The sequence below is a fragment of the Vespa mandarinia genome, chromosome 5 (assembly GCF_050613455.1).
Source record: "Vespa mandarinia isolate Hongniang chromosome 5, ASM5061345v1, whole genome shotgun sequence".
Lineage (NCBI taxonomy): Eukaryota > Metazoa > Arthropoda > Insecta > Hymenoptera > Vespidae > Vespa > Vespa mandarinia.
Window position 1 is genome coordinate 9433722 of NC_140814.1, and position 20479 is coordinate 9454200.

At 30.4% G+C, this 20479-nt stretch overlaps 5 protein-coding genes across 10 annotated transcripts; 3 read left to right on the top strand and 2 right to left on the bottom strand.

Moving 5' to 3' along the window:
• Window positions 1-1060: 1060 nt before the first annotated feature.
• On the top strand, window positions 1061-3953 carry LOC118448406 (uncharacterized). Of its 3 annotated transcripts, none has more exons than XM_035881615.2 (3): window positions 1061-1208; window positions 1403-1645; window positions 1939-3616. In XM_035881615.2, the coding sequence occupies exon 3, from the start codon at window positions 1942-1944 to the stop codon at window positions 3433-3435; it is 1494 nt and encodes a 497-aa protein (XP_035737508.2). In that variant the 5' UTR covers window positions 1061-1208; window positions 1403-1645; window positions 1939-1941; the 3' UTR covers window positions 3436-3616. The 3 variants fall into 3 exon arrangements, with proteins under 3 accessions (XP_035737508.2, XP_035737507.2, XP_035737509.2); XM_035881616.2 differs by adding an exon at window positions 3624-3953 and having other exon boundaries at window positions 1064-1645; window positions 1939-3182; XM_035881614.2 differs by having other exon boundaries at window positions 1063-1645.
• Window positions 3954-4550: 597 nt separating this feature from the next.
• On the top strand, window positions 4551-8644 carry LOC118448368 (WD repeat-containing protein 3). Of its 2 annotated transcripts, XM_085657457.1 has the most exons (14): window positions 4806-4949; window positions 5026-5192; window positions 5280-5477; window positions 5571-5732; window positions 5819-6027; window positions 6104-6239; window positions 6339-6529; window positions 6652-6847; window positions 6930-7157; window positions 7228-7497; window positions 7595-7837; window positions 7919-8085; window positions 8156-8378; window positions 8452-8644. In XM_085657457.1, the coding sequence occupies exons 1-14, from the start codon at window positions 4940-4942 to the stop codon at window positions 8614-8616; spliced, it is 2565 nt and encodes an 854-aa protein (XP_085513583.1). In that variant the 5' UTR covers window positions 4806-4939; the 3' UTR covers window positions 8617-8644. The 2 variants fall into 2 exon arrangements, with proteins under 2 accessions (XP_035737425.2, XP_085513583.1); XM_035881532.2 differs by having other exon boundaries at window positions 4551-5192; window positions 8452-8642.
• Window positions 8645-8775: 131 nt separating this feature from the next.
• On the top strand, window positions 8776-9745 carry LOC118448370 (uncharacterized). The gene is made up of 2 exons (XM_035881536.2): window positions 8776-9099; window positions 9190-9745. Exon 2 carries the CDS (start codon window positions 9211-9213, stop codon window positions 9736-9738), a length of 528 nt encoding a protein of 175 aa, XP_035737429.2. The 5' UTR covers window positions 8776-9099; window positions 9190-9210; the 3' UTR covers window positions 9739-9745.
• A 6-nt stretch (window positions 9746-9751) lies between these two features.
• LOC118448369 (b(0,+)-type amino acid transporter 1) lies at window positions 9752-17793 on the bottom strand. Of its 2 annotated transcripts, none has more exons than XM_085657458.1 (5): window positions 16995-17793; window positions 10937-12066; window positions 10632-10845; window positions 10245-10550; window positions 9752-10104 (listed from the first exon to the last, which is right to left on the bottom strand). In XM_085657458.1, exons 1-5 carry the CDS (start codon window positions 17017-17019, stop codon window positions 10040-10042), a joined length of 1740 nt encoding a protein of 579 aa, XP_085513584.1. In that variant the 5' UTR covers window positions 17020-17793; the 3' UTR covers window positions 9752-10039. The 2 variants fall into 2 exon arrangements, with proteins under 2 accessions (XP_085513584.1, XP_035737426.1); XM_035881533.2 differs by lacking the exon at window positions 16995-17793 and adding an exon at window positions 12865-13073.
• Window positions 17794-18530: 737 nt separating this feature from the next.
• Window positions 18531-20346, bottom strand: Cyt-b5 (Cytochrome b5). 2 transcript variants are annotated; one of them, XM_035881538.2, is made up of 4 exons: window positions 20033-20346; window positions 19702-19830; window positions 19518-19591; window positions 18531-19133 (listed from the first exon to the last, which is right to left on the bottom strand). In XM_035881538.2, exons 1-4 carry the CDS (start codon window positions 20168-20170, stop codon window positions 19049-19051), a joined length of 426 nt encoding a protein of 141 aa, XP_035737431.1. In that variant the 5' UTR covers window positions 20171-20346; the 3' UTR covers window positions 18531-19048. The 2 variants fall into 2 exon arrangements, with proteins under 2 accessions (XP_035737431.1, XP_035737432.1); XM_035881539.2 differs by having other exon boundaries at window positions 19012-19168; window positions 20033-20344.
• Window positions 20347-20479: the final 133 nt, after the last annotated feature.

A 20479-nucleotide genomic window follows, 5' to 3' on the forward strand; every position in this document is an offset into this window, starting at 1 on the left:
GTGCTCTCGCGCCGACAGCCATTTCTGAAGCTATCATACATCAAGTTGTGCCTCCGCGACGATCCGGATTCTTTCTTTCTCGTTGTGCTTTTCGTGGGACTTCCACTCGTGAAATCCTTCACACTCGATCGCTTTTAATATCAATAATCATATTTATCTTACGATATATTACGGAAACGCTTTGATCTTTTTTTCTTTTTTCTTTTTTTCTTTTTTTCTTTTTTTCTTTTTTTATTATATCTTTCTTTTTATTATATCCTTTTTTTTTCTTTCTTTCTTGTTTATTTTTAAAAGAGGAAGAAGAAGAAAAAAGATAGGTAGAAAAAACATTGATTTTAAATAACAAATTAATAAGCAACTTTTACGAATTGTTTCGAATCTTTTTATTATATGTATAATCCATCTTGAATTTGATTTTCTTCCATTCGATTAATTATGATTTTTAATGTTTATAAATTTTAAAAAAGGTTTAAATTAATAGATAAGAAATTAGATATATGGACATAAGGAAAACAAAGTTATTAATGTAGAATTTGTGTTACGATTAATTAGCAATTCGATTATATGTAAATGAATTTTATATATAGTAATATTAGTTCAAACATACGATATGTGCAAATCCTAGATATACATAGTTCGAAATACTTGATGTAATATTTCGAGTATCGAATTTTTCGCCATCTGATGAGAAAATATCTAAACTAATTTTAGTGGCGCATTCTCAATAAGTAACGCTCGCTTATGCGTACCTGAGAAAAGATATATATATATGTATATATATGTGCACACGATATATGATATAATACGTAAGAATTAGATCATATATTTTCTCGAGTGATAAATTTTGAGCAATTTTAAAAAATCAAAACCATTTAATTTATAAATCGTAAATATGTATATAAATGATAAGAAATTAATTGGAAAAATTCTGTGATATAATTTATCGATTGTCACTATTGTTTTTTAACATTAATTCGTATGATTCTCCGTTAGGTGGCACTGAATATCCAATAATCGATAAACAGATACCTGCAAGAAGGATTACCTACACATAAAAAAAGTTTTATTAAAAATCTGATATATACTCCCTACTTCTAAAAACTGTTCACAAGTGCTTTCTAAAAGAGAGTTTATCGTTACGTCATTAATAACGTCATATGTTGGAGGAATAAATACGATCTACGTATTGAAAACTTCACGATTCTCTGGTAAAACATATATAATAAATTAGACTTCTGAAATTATTATTATACGTTAGACGATAGACCACATACGTGATAGATATTTAACTTTACTTGCGAGTACATCATGCTAGCATTACAAGTATACGCGTTACTATAGCCATGTGTAAGCATGGAAATACATGATACACAAGGTGACGTTGTACACCTACCATTTTCAGAAATGAAGTACGACTTGAATGTGTGTACGGCATATAAACGAATTTGAACTAATATTTATTGATTAAAGTTTAATGCGATAAGGAACCACATTCACACAATGCGATTAGCATTAACATATATAGGTGGTAAAATTGAAAATTGCATAAATGTAAGAAGTAGCGTTATAAATTATAAAAATGAAATTTTTCATTCTAATCTCAAGACTATCCTGAAATCAGCTGTTACAAGCAGACGATAAGCAGGTAACGAATTATTTTTTTTTTTTATATATCAAATGAAATATGCATCAATTATTAATATTATTTCTTAATGTTTATGCTTTATAATAGTTCATCGTTATTAATATTTTTCTTTTTATCCATTACGGATAATTCACAATTATATTCATAAGAATATAATAATTGATTTATAATATTGTAAGATTTCACGCATAGATATATATATATGTATATATATGTGTATTTATATACATGTATATGTATATATATAATGAGAGTTTGTTTAATATTAGGTGTATTATATCTTGTTTATTTAGGATATGGAAATTAGTGAAACAGATGTACAGATAACAAATCGTCCTATTGACTTTATTTCGGTATATGTCAAGGAAGAAAATGATGAATGTGAAACTGAATTTAATGACGTCGAAATTATTGCTGCAGCACAGCATTTTTGTTCTATCGAAATAAAAGAAACCAAAGGTTATGATAAAAATTATAAACAAAGAGAGTTTAATATTGATAATGATAACAATTGGGAAAATAGAAAAAATATAGAATCAAACAATTCTAATACGGATGCTATGCAATCTAGCGAAGCTTGTAATATTGGTAGCATTTTAACAGACTCCATTTGTCTGGATACATTAGATTCAGACACTACAAATGATCAGATCAAAAAACAAATTAATCAGTCTTCTGAAGTTTTTGAATCCCAATCAGAGGACACAGAAACAAACTATAATATATCAACTGTCGCTACGTCAAATCAATTTTTAGACAGTTTGAGTCTTGATATAAAAAAGGAAAATAAACAATCAAGTCATAAACCTGATTCTGATGGAATCTATATGACAGAATGGTTGTGCGATGTAAATGGTGATACGAATTTACGATTGAAGGTTTTGAAGAATGATAAACAAGAAGTACAAATTCCCACTGACATTGAAGCTACAATAACACCCATAGCCATATGTAAGGATCAAACATTGGATCACGGTGGTAATTTGACGAAAGAAGAAACAAAGAAATATAATACAACGAAAAAGAGAACAAAATTAAAATCTTCTACGTTGAATGATTACGAGGAAAGATTGAGGAAAAAAGCTGAATGCATGAGAGAAAAACGAAGAAAATTGTATGAAAATGAAAGTGAGGAGCAAAGAGTACAAAGACTTGCAAGAGAAGCTGCCAAAAGACGAGAAATGAGAATGTATTACGAAACGCCAGAACAAAGAAGAAAACGGCTTGATGCCGAGGCAGCAAGAAAGAGACAATATAGATTGTATAACGAAACGCCAGATGATAGAAGAAAACGATTAGATCGTGAAGCAGAAAGAAGAAGAATCAAACGTCTTTCTTTATATGCCAGTGAATCACCGGAACAACGTAGAGAAAGATTAAATAGAGAATCTGCTAAAAGGAGGGAGGCAAGATTAAATCAATATGCAAAGGAAACGGAGGAAGAAAGGAAAGAAAGATTACGGAAGGATGCTTTAAGAGCCCGAGAAATAAGATTCACAAGATCTGCAGTAGAAACTGAAGAGGAACGCAGACGAAGGTTAGTAAAAGATGCTCTTAGAAAGAGAGAGGTAAGAATGCATGGAAATCATTCGGTAAACAGCGGTTTTACAGAACTTCAAACCGTTCGTAATTTTGAAGAATTAAACAATGCACAGATAAAGAATAATCCAGATAATCAAATAGGAGGTCATTATCTTAGTAACTGGATGATGTGGTTTCAAAATACACTAGCTCAACCTGTACATATTGGAGAACAAATATTTGAATCACGTCCACAAAATAGTGGATAGATAGATTTTTCTCTATATTACTTTTTACTGACCAAATAAATTCGATACTATTGTAGACAATGATAGACAGATAATAATAACTGGAATAAGTGTGCTTTTTCCATACTTCTCATGCCATTTCAAAAGATAGTAATCAGACTGTTTTCTCATGTTTTGTTTGCATTAAAGAGTATTTTAATCCATTTCAGTTGGAACAGTATTATCACTGATCTACCAAACTAGAAATGACTGTACAAGACTTATTAGTAATAATATTTTATAGAATGTAAATATATTATATAATTTAGAATGAATTATGATTTCCAATTTTTAAGCTTTGTTAATTTATGTAAATATATTGAACTTCCAAATTAAATTAACATTTAAATATTTATGAATGTCAAGGGATTTTAAATGAATACATAAAAAGAAAAAAATACTATTATTGTCTATTGGCCTTCATAAAATGTTTATTAATTTATCAATCAATAATTTGAACAATAAATTATATAATTTTTAATCTTAAGCAACACATATCATGCATCCAAAAATATATTGATTAAAATATAAATTAGATACCGCTTTGTAATAAATGTTTGTTAAAATATATATTGTAAATAATTAAAAACAAATTATTCTTGCCAGTGCCTTTTGTTCACTATTATTTATCCAAATCATTTGATTGTTATGAATGCTTTTTTATCATATATCTGCGTTAGTATTAATCTATAATTCTGCAAAATTTCGTAAATGGTATACGGATATATACAGATATTATGTACTTTTTACAATCCATTTATAATAAATAAAAAGAATTGTGATTAGAGATCTATGTGTTATTCATTTTGCCCTTTTCTTTCTTCCTTGATCTAAATTATTTAACTATATACGTAATATTATTTTTAATACTATAATACTTTAATAATGAATACGTTAATATGTTGATTTGTGTAATAAAATAATTTTTTTTAATAAAAGTGTATCCTATATATTCTTTATTCATACAAAACGGAAGTCCTGTATCCACCATTTTAATAAGCTACTTCTTTTATTGCTATTACTATTTAAAAATTTTTCCCAATTCTTATTTAGATTATATTTATAGTTGGACTAATTTGTATAAACCATATTATATATGATTTAATTATTATCGTTCCTTTAATTTATATATTTATTTTAAAATTCATAATCTATAATAATCGATATATTTTATATTTGTCGTAAACGAAACCACCATTGTTAAGATATTCTCGTTTCGAAGCACGTGTGCATCTAACCTCAAAATATAAAGCATGTATTATCCGTTCAAATAAAATAACACTTATTATATGACGCATAAACCTTAAATTGATATACGATCAGTATTGATAATATAAAAATACAAAATGAATGAAAAAATGGGCTTAACAAAACAATATTTAAGATACGTTCCATCTGGTAATGTAAATATAATTGTAAGTCCCCGGTGCAATGTGATTTTTGTAACGTTACAAGGACAAGAGGGTAGATTCGTAGCAGTGGGAGCATGCGAACATGTAATTATTTGGGATCTAAGATTAGGTGAGAAAGTACAAGTTTTAACTGGAGAAAAAATAATTGTTACACGTTTAGCTGCTTCACCAAATAAAGAAAACATTGCTGTTGGTTATGCGGATGGTACTGTTAAGATATTTGATCTTAAATCTGGAGAAAATGTTAGTATATTTGTTGGGCATCGTTCTGAAGTTACATCCTTATCATATGATAATTTAGGCCACAGATTAGCATCTGGATCTAAGGTAATACAAAAGAAGAAATAAATTATATTCATATTTATATATCATGTATTCTATTTTTATAAATATTGATGCTCTCTATTCTTTCAGGATACAGATATAATAATTTGGGACATAGTAGCAGAAACAGGGATATGTCGGCTAGCAGGACACAAAGATGTAATAACTAAAATTGTATTTATGTCTGAACATAATATAATTATCAGCGCCAGTAAAGATACATTAGTAAAATTTTGGGATTTAGATACAGAACATAATTTCAGAACTCTCGTAGGTCACAGATCAGAGGTATATATTGATTATACTTTAATTAAATTATCAATTAAAATATCAGTAATAAATATATAATAAAAAAATGTTTCCTTTATTATCAACATTAAGGTCTGGAGTCTTACATTAGCAAAAAATGATCAATATCTAATTACTGGATGTAATGATAATGAATTACATGTATGGAAGATCTGTTTTGTTGATGCACAAAATACTGAATATGATATTAATTTAAGTACTTTGAATATTGACGAGGACGAAACCACAGATATGGTATGCTTATACAATTTTCTTTTATAAAAAATAAATGAATCTATACATAAATATATAATTTAATATTTAAATATACAAATTTGTAGCAAAAATATCCATTGAGATGTGGAAAAGTTGGAAGTATTTTAAGAAGTAGTAAAGGAAGAATTGTCTCTCTTGAAGTTGATCCATCAAAGACAATAATTGGTTGTCATGGAGTAGACAATACAATAGAATTATTTCATTTTTTACAAGACAGTAAAGTAAAAGAAAAAGTAACGAAAAGACTGAAAAAAGAAAGGAAGAAAGCAAATAGGTCTGTTTTCAAAAACTGAAAAATGATCATATTAAAGTGTTAAATTAAAAATAACAAAAAATATTTTTTTCTATAGGAATAAGAATGATGTAAATACTAATTCTCTTAATATACCAACTTTAAAGGATGAAATCAAACGTTTGCCTTCTATTAAAGTTTCAAATAAAGCTAAAGGATTAGATATGATTATGGGTAAAGGTGGTGAACTCAGGGTAAGTTTTATAATTAATATTATATAATTATTTAACTTATCTCTCTACTCTTCTTTAGTATTTTAAGAAATTACTAATCATGATATACGTTTGTTATAGGTTTGTATTGGAATCGATAATAATTCTATTGATTTATATTCTTTACTTATAGAAGAAAAAGATGCTGAAGTAAAATGTTTACGTTCTATAGCAGCTCATGGACATCGTACCAATGTTCGAGTTGTCTGCTTTAGTTCTGATAATTTAGCATTTGCCACAGCAAGTGGTGATTCTGTTAAATTATGGAATAGGTGCTATATTTTATATTTACATATATATATATATATATATATATATTTATTTATTTTTATATATAGTACCATTTTATACATATTTTAATTTAATTTAATTTTATTTATTGTATATTTTTTAGACCTTCTTTGGCATGTTTGCGTACTGTAGAATGTGGATATGCTTTAACGGCCACTTTTGTACCTGGTGATCGACATTTGATAGTAGGATTAAAAGATGGTAAAATGCTAATCATTGACATTGCATCTGGTGATATTTTAGAAGAAGTACCAGCTCATACTAAAGAACTTTGGAGTGTGACTTTATTTCCTGATTTGGTAAATAATAATAATAATAAAAAAGAATTCATTTGCCTTTATTGATAAAAATAACTTAATTAGATATTAATTTTATATATAGAAAGGAATTGCAAGTGGTGGTGGTGATCAAACAGTAAAGTTTTGGAATTTTGAACTTATTCATGATCCTGATAGTAAAATAAAAGCAAAAGTTTTATCAGTACTACATACAAGAACTCTTAAATTAGAGGAATGTGTATTGTGCGTTAGGATAAGTCCTAATAATAGATTTGTAGCAGTTTCTTTATTGGATTCCACCGTGAAAATATTTTTTTTGGATACGTTCAAGGTAATTAATAACAAAAATATTAATGACAATAATATTAATTAAAATGATATACTTACATAATTGTTTCCAGTTTTTCGTATCTCTTTATGGACATAAGCTACCAGTTTTATGTATGGATATATCTAGTGATTCTACTCTCATAGCAACAGGTTCTACTGATCGTAATATTAAAATTTGGGGTTTGGACTTTGGAGATTGTCATAAATCAATATTTGCGCATGATGATTCCGTGACAGGACTTTCATTTGTTCCTGGGACTCATTACATTTTTACTTGTGGCAAAGATGGTAAAGTTAAACAATGGGATGCTGACATATATCAAAAAATTGTGACTTTACAAGTAATATATAATAAATTATTAAGTTTTACATGTAAACTAGAAAATAAATATATATATATATATAAATTATTGAAAATTTATACAAATAATTAATTAGGGACACTCTGGTGAAGCTTGGAATTGTACTATATCACCAAATGGCGTTTATGTTGTATCTTGTGGATCAGATAAAGTAGTAAGATTATATGAAAAAACTGCTGAACCTTTGGTACTAGAAGATGAGGCAGAAGAAGAAAGAGAACGTGCAGAAAATGAATTGATTACTGGAGAAACTTCGGCTGTACAAGGACAAAAGCAACAATTATTACCTTCAAGGAAAACTGTGAACAGTGAGAAAGGAGTAAGTAATTTATTATATCTTAAAAATATAGTAGTATCATTTTCATTGTTTATATATTATAACTATTTACTTTTTATTTAGGCAGAGTTAATTCTCGAATGTTTAGAAGTATCAAAAGCTTATGATGAAGAATTATCTAAAGTTAAAAATTCTAACATTCTACCTGTATTGCCACTATTGATGCAAGCTTATAATAGTAGAACAAGTGAAGAATTTTTCTTAGAAACTATAAAACGCGTTAGAGCAAGGTAAAATTACGATAAATAAATTTAAAAATTTTAATAGCGATCTATTAAATCGGATATTTTCTTTTTTTAGTGATTTAGAAGAAACTTTATTATTGCTCCCATATTCTGCTGCTTGTGAAATTTTAGAAATGCTTCCCAGATTATTGAAAAGTAATTTTCACACCGAATTATTAACTAGATTAACAATTTGTTTAATACAAGCTCATCATGGACCCATTATGTCAAATCAAAATCTATTATTGACATTAGAAACTATAAAACCACTCATCTTCGATAAAATATCTACATTAAGGGTAATAATATATTCATCCAAAATTATTCAAATTTTAAACAAATTGGCAAATACAAAGATAATATTTTTTTCAGGATATCGTTGGATATAATTTACACTGCATGTTGTACGTACAACGTAATCTAGAACAAAAAGAAGGTGTGCAACTATTTAAAGATGCTACTCAAAAGAAAGGACAAAGAAATAGAATTAGAAAAAATAAGCAAAAAGCCTTAAAAAGAGCCATTATGGCTTTATAATGTAATTATAAATGATGATGTTTTTTGTATATACATTAAAATAATAAAATTTTTAAATAAGAAAAGATATAAATTAAAATGTCTTGAGATAATATATTTGTATATAAGTATTAGGTTGTATATTATGTAGTATATTTGTATATAAGTATTAGGTCGGAAACTATGAAACGAGGTTTTTTTGTTTAGCTTTTTTATTTTCATTCAACGCCCGTTTCATAGTTTCCAATCTAATAGTTATATTTTTGATACTAGGTGGCACTGATGTTCAAATATTTAGTACAAAGTTCGGCCACTTGTCCTTAATCAACATAACCTTTATTTGTTTCAGTTTATTTCAATCGTATTTATAATATTGATATGAGATTTGTACGTTGTGTAATAAAGCATATTTTCTAATAACAATTGAAATAGAATATATTTTTTGTTTTTTGTTTTCTTTTTCTGAAATTAAGAGGAAATATCAATTATCTTTTACATTAAAAGGTGTGTACATGTTTATTTTTACATAACCTAAAATTTAAGTATATTGTTAATAAAGACGATGCGCTTTTAACTTATATTTATTGTTTCAAGAAAACTTGTTAATAAATAATAATGGAAGATTTTATACCAACCAAAGTTTCGAAAGTAAAAAAAGATGCAGTTAAAGATTTTTTTTCGGCTACTTACATAGCTCCAAAGAAAGCATCGAAATCGTCGAATGATATCGATAAAAAAGATGAAGTAGACGTAGAGACTGATAATAGGGACGAGTTTTCTGATGCAAAAGGTAATTCGCAGCTAGATCGAAGGAAGCAACAAGAATTAGAAATGAAAAAGGCTAGATACGATGTTATCAAGTTTGGTATATCCGGTTTCGAAAGTTCTAAGGCCAAAGAAGCAAAAGTAGAACTAGCAATAAGATTAGGTGCAAAACCTCCAAAAAATAAAAGTTTAAATTATAAAGTTTTGAAAGATGAAAGGAAAAAAGAAGCTGAAGCAGCCAAAAACAAAGAACCGATATCAGGACTTAGTAAAAGTTTAATGAAACATAAAAGTAGGCCAAAACAAAAGAAAAATTCGGGTATTTTAGGAATGTATGGAAAAGTACACAAAGATGCACTTGTTAAAAATAAGAAGTAGATTTATAACCATAAACATTTAAAATATCTTTTGTTAACTCATCGTTGTCATTATAACATCAATCATCTATGTCTAACAACGTCCTCTATATATTGTATATTATGTAAGAAGAATAACGAGTAATAAAATAATATTTTTATGTATGTTCTTGGATCAATCCAAGCAAACTTCGAGCATCGATAAAACGGTATTTTTGTTTCTGTACGTACATTAAAAATATATTCTCACATGTACATTTTAAATATGCCACAGTGGAATGATAAAATCTTTAAAAAATCATTTTCGATGTTTTATATTGGAATCAATCGAAAGCAGCTGCGGTTGGCGCCACCTCTAATAACATTTGAAGAAAAGCATTTACTCCTTCTGAAATAACAATTAACGACAAAAATTTTAATATTAATTAGAATCATATAATTTATTTGTCAAAGTGTTTAGGCAGAAATATTTTATCCTTATAAATATAGAAACAAAAATATAATTATATTAGAAAATCATTCACTCACCCATAAATTTCGGCACGTAACCATATTTCACAAAAGGTAGATAAACAAACATGCCTGCGAAAATAAATCCGGTTGCATATAAGTACTCGATTTGAGGCTTGTCGATGATGGGTGCCACTATCAGGTACGCAGAGATTACAAGTACAAGTGCAGGTATGATCAAGGGACATTTGTAAGGTCTTGGATGATTTGGTCTTGTTCTTCGCATCACCAACAAAGCTAGCATTGATCCACCATAGAAAATCCAAGCGGTAAAGGAAAAGAAATCAATTAAGGAATCTATATTTCCAGAAACGACCATTGCACCTGTACAAAGTGGATTAGCATATGCGATTGTATTTGGTTCTTGATATTTTTAATACTAATTTTTATGATGTATCGTTATACCTGCAACGATAGAATGAAATATAAGGCCTGGCGCAGGCGTAAAACGGCGTACATGTACATAACTTAAGCAATCGAGCAAGTGTCCCTCTCTGGATGCAGCAAAACAAAGTCTACCTGCCGCAAAAAGAGTTCCATTGGCGGAACCAAAAGTACTAATAGCAACCGATAAAGGCATAAGCCATGCCATTACGCCGAGTATCCGATTCCCAAATGTCTGAAGAGGGAAAAAAGACGAATGACATTTGTAAATAATTAATAAAAATCATTAAAAAGAATAAGAGGTACAAATGGGTCATTCATCTTACCACAGCAACAGCCTCGCTTTCAATCATCTCCGAAGGCGACATAACCGCCAAATAAGAAATATTAATCAGCGCGTAACAAAGCGTAACAAGAGGTATCCCAATCATAATAGACCTTGGTAGATTCTTCGATGGATCCTTGATTTCCTCCGTAACGTAATTCAAATTATTCCAGCCGTCGTAGGCCCATAGACCCGTATAAAAAGCGGTAGCGAGTCTACCGAAGTTAACGTTACTACCGTCCATGGTATCTAAGGCTCCTTTCAGGTGTTGCGTGTTTCCCTGTATCAACTTGTACGCACCGCCGACGATAACTACAAGTATAGCAATGAGTTTCGCTGCGGTGAAAGCATTTTGTACTCCGGTTGCCAGATTAACGCTGTAACAATTCACCAGAAGTATAAGAATGATCGCAAGGAGAGCGACCAGCTTGACCACCTCGTCGGGAGGATCGCAGTCCGCTACGAAAGCTTCAACGACGTATTGGGCGAAGGAGAGACAGATTATCGCCATTTGCGATGGTTTCAATACCAGGGTAGAAACCCAGGAGAAAAGGAAAGCCGGTGGTGCACCAAAGGCGTCCATGAAATAAGCGTATTCTGCGCCGCTGCTGGTGTTCATCGTGCCAAGCTCCGCATAAGCGAGTGCACCGCACAAGCTCAAAAGCCCACAGGCCGTCCATACGAAGAAGCTAACTCCGACGCTGCCGGTTCGAACTAGGAGGCCCGATGGCGAAACGAATATCCCTGATCCGATCATGGTGCCAACGATTAAAGCCACCCCACTGACGAGTCCCACCCGTCTCTTGAGGTGAACAGCGTGGTTCGCCTCTGGGTCCGTCCCCTCCACCCCTCCGCTCCCTCCACCCCCGTCTTCGTCATCCCCCACACCTCCAGATTCGCCTTGTTGCTCTTCTTGGCGCCTCCGCCTTTGTTGTTGTTGTTGTTGATGTTGCGGTAGCGACGATGATTTAACCCCTTCCCACCCACTACCGCCACTACCGTTGCTGTTGCTACTCCGAGCAATCCGTGATATGAGCGTCGTTTCACCTGGGCTTCCCAACCATTGAAGTTGTTGCTGTTGTTGCTGTGCCTGACTGCCGTTGTTCGTCTGCGGGTCATGTCCAACGGTAGCTGGAATACACAATTTTTCTTTTTCGTTTTTTTTTTCTTTCCCTTTCTCTTCTATTTTCTCTTTCACTATTCATCAGTACCGATTTTTTTTTTTTTTTTTTTTTTTTTTTTTTTTGAATTTTTTTTTCTTTATTTTGAACCATTTTAAATTCTAAACCATTCCATATTTATCATGTATATTCATATACATGATAAATACAATATGATATCATTTATTCATTCAACAATTTTTTTTTATCCAAAATTAAAATCGTAATACAATCAATACTAATTATTCAAGTTACATGATTCATTCTGTATAAACGACAATAAAAGTCGATAGGAAATAACAATATTATATTATAGATTGCAGACTCTACCGATGATATTCCTCTTTACAGGAAATAACGTATTAAGCGAAACACGGGAATTCCAGCTAAACCGTTTCCTAAGTTTAGAGTCACCGAGAATGAACCACGTGATCAAACTTCGTGCATAATTTCTACGACGACGTTATACCACTGGTCTTGAAATACGATTATACTCTTTATACAGTGTATTAAATCAAGAGAACCAAATGACAATATATTCTTTATTGAATGAATTCTTCCCGTCAAAATATTAGTTTAAGAAGATTCCCAGTATATCAATTGACAAATACAATACAACTTTTTTAACAGGTGTCACGAATGATATTGATACACTATTGTATAAAATAAGTTCATAAAAGATATATTTAGAATCTCTAATTAAATTTAATCCAATAATTATAATCAAATTAAAAGAATAATTATTATTTATGCTTTTATAATGAATTACTCAAAACTCGGAGGTGCTCGTCAAGGAACGTGGCCGTTTTGTGTCGCATCCCTTTGCCGACTGGCTGAGGTAGCGTTTCTTCAAAGCCGTGAAGGAGCGAGGGAATCGCGTCATTAAATGAAATGGTGCGTATATTTGCGTTTGTGCAGCACGTGACAAGGTATATGTTATTATATTTATTGTTATAGAATATACGTCGTAACCATTATAGTTTATATGGCCGACAGCCAAAATTCCTTGCTTGCAAGACTATCTCGATTTCTTTTTCGACCAATGATCACGAGATACTCTTATATTTAATATATAGGTTTATATCTTTAATAAATTTGAATATTTGATCCCATATAATTTTTATCCGTATAATTTCTATTATGTATGTTAATATAAAAAAATGTTTTCGTGAACAAACTAAGTTTAACGATATTGATTTATTGATCTATCATTTATCGAAGTAAATTCTTTATCGGAGATCACATTTAAAGGTCGTCTTGCTCAAAACAAAGACACAATATTAAGATTTATAATTGACAGCACAATTAGGACACCTGGTTGAAGTGAAATCGACGATACTCGACATTCTTTTTCAAATTTCTCTCTCTCTCTCTCTCTCTCTTTTTCTCTCTCTCTCTCTCTTTTTATTTATGAAATTTCCATATGAAATTATAAATCGCTAATTCAAATTTTTATTATTGTCATCGATTAAAATCTTCAAAGATACCAAGCATAAAAATTTAAAAATAGCACGTCTTGTCGTGATTCGCGGAACATATGCGTTATGTTATCACCGACACATTTCAAACGAAATACATTTCTGTTGCTTTTAAGAGAGTGATGACGTAAGCAATCACCTTTAAACCATCTCTTTCAAGTAATACAGAGTCAATATTTAAGAATTTGCTAACATGGTAAATATTTCGATGTGTTCACAATATTTGTCAGGATTTCATTATCGTTGAAGTGGACGTATGGAAAAATTTTAAATAAGTTTTTTTTTTTTTTTTTTCTTTCGATATAAATCTTTTCAAAATATGTATAAAGGTAATAACGTCGATTAAATTTCATCCGAATTAATTATTAATAATGATAGATATTTTTTATCGTTTAACCAATCTCATTATTCTCCGAGCAAAAAAAAAATGCGATATCCTAGATTACATAGGAGGCTCTAAAAATCGATAAAAATTCTTATAGCTCATTCGATTGTACAGAGGAAAATAAAAAATATCACACATATATATATATATATATATATATATATATATATATACCTGGTATATTCAAAACAAACTGACAAAGAAAGATGATGATCGGTTACGTGCTTTTCGTATCCTCAGAATAAAAAAAACTTATTCTACAAGCACTTACTATACAACGTTCAGCGCATCATTCTGTTCAATAACTTACCTGATGAACGAACGTAGGGGAAAATATACATTCTTCTATATTTAAGTTTAAACAAGAAATAGACTAGGAATAGAATCCAGAACTATACTTCTCTGCATTCTTTAGAGCATTAAAGATAATCCTAATTTCTAATAATATTATCATGAGTTTTTGTTATGAAAAACTTATTTTAATAATAATACAAAAAAAAAGAAAAAAACGAAACAAAACAGTCACTTTAATACAAGGACTATTGGACAATTCAGCATTTACATTTAATTTTTATTAAAAAAATAAAAAAACAAAAAAAAAGACAGTAAACGTTTTCAAAAAAGAAAAAGTGCTATACATGGTAACGTGATCGGTCACATGATAAAGACAGATAATTGAATGATAAAACTTAATACGAATACGAAGCGTCAACGAGTTAAATGATGATAATCGCTATAACAGGAGAGAAGAAACGAATATATGAGCATGAAAAGACGTACAGGCATCTCTAAATCCCATTAAAACTCATTGCCGCAAAAGCATATCAATGAATCAATTGCAGTTAATTCTCAGTGCTCGTGAGGGTCTACCTAATGTCGCGTAGACATAAAGAAAATGTACTTTGTAGAGCAAGGTTAAAATGAGACGTAGAAGAAAAAAGAAAAGAAACAAAAAAAAAAAGAAAAGAAAAAAGAAAACAAAAGTTGATGATAATAATAATAATAACGTGATAATCTATTCTTTAGAATTCTTCGAAATGCTTCCTCCTTCGCACATAGTTACGAAATGAAATAAAATGCGAACTGTCTTTGCATATTTAAAACTGCTTCGCAGAAGGAAAAAAAAAAAAAGAAGAAGAAACAGGAAAAAAATGATATCCACTTGTATATACATGAAAAATGGATATGATTTTGCATCAATTCCCCCCCTCCCCACCAGTTTACATAATCTTTCATCTAATGACATTGAGACAGGATTGTCAATAATTGAAAGAAATGAAAAGATTCACACGATAATTATTGTGACATAAAAAGCGACTCACTTAAAACCGTAAGCAATATAAATACGTAAGACGTGAAGTTAGTCTTCGTTGAAACATTTAAACAGGCCGGAATGTGGTTGTGATGAGAATGACCAGTATAGATTCGCGTCTAAAGAATAATCAGCTTAAACGATAGGTCGAAGCCTTTTCGATCAGTTTATATACATGCATCAAAGATTTCTCCGATCTATTTGTAGACAATTCACGTGCTATTTATCGTCGGAAGAAGCTTTTAAGGACTCGTTGACGTTCCTTCGTGAAAAACGATATCTAATCGTCGTTTATCGATTATTTCTTTATCGCTATTTCTGATTGGCGGAACGATGGTGTTAAATATCTCTCTCTCTCTCTCTTTCTCTCTCTCTCTCTCATAGTGTCACCCGAGAACCTCCTACTCTATTCCGAGTATGCAAAAAGATAAATAAGAGAAGAAGATAGAGAGAAAGAACGAAGAGGATATTTTCGAAACGTGCCACTGCTATGCTCATGTTCCAGAAGTACGAGGAGTTTCTGGTTTCACGCTATGACGCAATCATCGTAAGCTTTTGCGAACAGTGCTTACACACATTACATAACCTCTACTGAGCTTCGACTAATAAATGAAAGAAATTTAACGAGGATATTCGTACAGTACTTAAGGAGAAAAAAAAAAAAATTGTTTTTTTCCTCTCTCTGAAAACATTAATTGAATCGAACCGACAGTTTTATCGGACTCATTATCACATGATTCAGACTTTATCTTTATATTTTTTTTTTCTTTTTTTTTTTTTTTTTTTTTACGCTTCAGTCTTATCGAATTGAATAAGTGGGCTAACTCCACCGATCGATTAGCGATCAATACTCAAAAGATAAACTTATGCATCATATGCGTCGTTTATCATCATGTGACGTAATCTTTATTAAATTTTTTTTCATCCATTACATTTGAATTTCGCGCCATTAAATGAAACGTTCATTCTATAAATTCAAATCTTAGGAAAGGATCTTCTGGGTGAGTTTTACGTTTTCATAAAATATAATAAGTACGGGAAATAATACTTTCGTAATAAAGAAATCGTAACCTCTAAACCTGTTTTCAAATACTCGTTACATAGGGAATAACAATAGCTCCCCGGCATGTTGCTTATGACAATTATAATTAGCCCGCCAAGGCAAACCAATAGGAAAAGACTACGACGTAATCTTGGCATACACGTGGTTTTAAATGTCCGATGACCAAATCAAATCATTTCTCCGTAACGGCTAATAAATTTCTTTCTTAGAATAAAAACTAATAAGATTACATCATTAAAACATTACATCATAGATATTCTTTAAACGATACAAGTAAATATTAAAAATCCATCGGATAAATATTCTTAGATATTTAAGAGGGATAAAAATAAAGAGTGGGGGGGGAGAGAGAGAGTGGGGAGGGAAGGGAGAGTGGGGGATGAGGAGGGAGTAAGTATCGCAATAATCGCGGGGAAAGATATTTCAATTTCCTTTCGAAGTTTGAAATATCTTAGTTTAGAATTTAATTAATTGATTAATTAATTAATTGCTCGATGAATGATCTGATACAATTTAAAAAGACGAAAAGCGCGCGAATCTTTTCTAGATCAATTTATGTCTCATTGACCATCGCGAAGGACCAAAGAGGGTGGTAAGACAGTTTTATAAGTAAGAGCTGTTAGCTCGAAAGAAGTGGGCGGGCATAAGGGTCTATTCTTACCTCGTTTGAAGGGCGCGACATGCATGACTTCAGGAGGGACCGATTAAAAGGGCGGACCGTGAGACCGCCTCTCATGACACTACGCCGACTTTTCGGTGCAACCAGTTGGTCTTTTGCCTCCCCCGCTTTGCTACCGATGTCAATGCCTTCTAAAATCTCACACTGTGTTGCCCCTTCCGAGTAATGCGCGGCCCTTGCTATTTGTGCGAAGCACGATTTTCTCTCTATCTCTCTCTCCCTCTTTTTCTCTGTCTCTCTCTCCTTCTCTCTCTTTCTCTCTTCTTGACAAACCTTATACTCTCTCTCTTTCTCTCTCTCTCTTTCTCTTTCTATCTTTTCTTGACAAACCTTATGCTCTCTTTCTCTCTCTCTCTCGCTCGCTCGCTCGCTCGCTCGCTCTCTCTTTCTATCTCTATCTCTTTCAACTCTAGCCCTTTTACCCTTCGAAAATCGAGCTCTTGTGATAATCTTGAAAATAAATTCTTTCTTTTTATACTTCTCTTTCTTTCAAACTTTCTGCCTTCGTCGAAGTTCAACCTCTAGTTTAAGGATAATAATATTTAATTTTCGTTGCGTCGTCGTATTACATGCGATCCGCGTCTAGCGAGCTTTCGCGCTCAACTGGGCGTTCGCAATACGAAGGAGGATGAGAACAATGTGGTGGAACGATGAAGGGCGATCGGTGCACGAATAGGACAGAGAGGAAAGTAGTATTCGTACGACAAGAGAGACCGAATAACCGGCGTCGGCGCTTCGAGTCGCTCGATATCCATCCACTGTCATTGGACTCTTTCTAACGGGTAGCCATGAAACTACGAACTACATACATTTTGTTTGCATCACTCTGTTTAATCCCTCGTTCTTTTTTTTTTCTTTTTTCTTCTTTTATTTTATTTTCTTCGATCGAAATAATTTCGAGGAAATTCCAACGATCGTAGATATAAACGTTTCTTTTTTCGAATCATCGAGATAACAGCGATAAATATTTGTTTTGTTATCATTAGCGATAAGTTATTTAAGTCCCCCGTAAAAATGATTATAATTATATTGGCGATTTAATTAAACGTGATAAAAATTTATTGGATTACGTGACTTCTAACGCGTTTGATCGATTTAGATAATTTCAAATTGTAGGTATATAAAGCATATCCATACTATGGCGTACAACGTTAAGAATATAATGATCTGAATTAATTTTGATAAATTTGTAATATTATATCGACACCTTGATGTATAATAGAATTAAATTCTTAATTATTTAAATTACAAATTAGTAACTTACAAATTAGTAAACGCGAAGAAAGGAAGGGGATTATAATAAAATTTACGATACTTTTAAATAGTAATTTTAATACGCATATATTTCATACGCTATTTACACTGTAGATAATTACATAAACTTAGTCATTTATAAGCATAATATGGTAAAGGTTATCACGTAGAACTATTTCATTATAAAACGTTTATATAATAAAAATATCAACATTTATTTATTTCTAAGAAAATTCATATACATTTATGTATCATCTTTGAAATTTAGATATCTTAATCGTAACATATTGTACATTTATTTTTGACGAGAATATTTAAGCTTTCATAGTTCTTATGTCATATTACTTATAAACTTATAATAATAAAACATTTAAAAAACGATGATAAAAAATAGATCACTTTATTGATATATCAATGTAAATCGTAAATGATCTATCAATTTCTTTTTGTATCTAAGGAAATGTTTTATTTTTTTTAAGGAAGCCGACCACAGTCATGCAAATTAAATTAATTTATTTTTGGCTTCATAGATACTGTACTAATTGATACACATATATACATACAGATATATTATGTCTGATGTTCTCTAGATATAAATGCTAGACCATCTGATTGTTTAGCTTTTCATAGCTTCCAATAAAAAATAATTACAATAGTGTGTAACATAGAATGATTGTTCACGCCGAATTATACACAACAATCAATTCTTAACACGTTATGTATATATATATGTATATATATATATATGTTTATAAAATAAGATAATAATCTTATGGAATGTTTCAATGTGCGCTGATGAAATAACGGTAGATAAGAGTTGCTAGCACCCCAAGTACAACAGGAATCAGCCAGGATCTCCAAGAACCACTGCAATAGCCAATCATCACATGACCATGCAGCAACTATTATTTAGATATATAGTGATATTTAAAAAAATTTTCCTAATTTCATTTATTTGAACAACACAAATGGTATAATCAATGGAATCATGCTTCTCGCAAACACTTACATGATTAAAGCCAGGAATAGACTGCATTTCTCTATTACTTTTGCATGTAGTAAAAATAAGTAATAACAAGAAACATTGTATGAATAATAACAAATTTTTAATAGCATAAAGCATTATGAAAAAAAGCAACCCGTTCGTAAATGAAACCAATGTTTTTTTTTTTAACAAATAGAGAATAATTGAACTGATATGATAGAAACATAAATGTATATAGGAACATATAATACATTGTGTATTCATACCTAGAACTGTCTCCATTTGAAGCACCATTTGCCCAGTCCCGTTCTTTCTTATCGTCACTTTTTGTTCTTTCTTCCTAAATTAAAATTATAAAATTACAATAATTACAATGATATTTTATTATTTTTATATAAAATATTTCAACAATAAAAATATTAATTTAAATTCTAATTAAACTGTACTTACTTCTACTAATTCTCCTATTTTATATGGTTCCATCATTTCTCTTGCATCACTAGAATGACCAATATCTTCAAAGGGTTCTGTTCCATCTCGTCCAGCATGTTCCAAAATAACTTCTTCACCACCAGGATGCTTCAATAAAGAAGATCATATATAATTTATATTACAATTTTACATTTGTAATACAAATAAATAAACATAATATAAGAAATTAAATCATTTAATTTATATATGTCAGTAAAGATTTAATAAAAATTGTAAAAGAAATTAAAAAAAAGGAAAGAAAAAAACATTAAAAAAAATATTCTAAAAAGCTTTTATTATATTAATATACCTGTTTTAAAAATTTTGTCACATCATACACTTTATCATGAATAATTATCCATGAATTTGTAGCTGTATTATATTTTGCAACTTCGGCACGTGTATAATATTTAATTGTAGAAGTACCAGTAGCATCTTCGGACGCCATTTCAATATTATTTAATATTTTATATTTTTAGGCACTATCAAAATAATAAAGTTGTTCTACAATCAATGACTCGAAGTCCGTTCTCTTAGAATGATTTCCTTCTAGTGATCTTCACTCAGAAACGAAGTTTAACATTAGAGAATTTCTATTACCAATAGATCACTATTGTATATTGTATTAAATATAGTATAGTTATATACTATCATGTAATATCTCTATGTATATTTCTATTTAACGCGACAATTTTAAAGGCTGATTTTTACGAATGATCCTATTATATAATACATGTTTATCATTTTTATCATAATT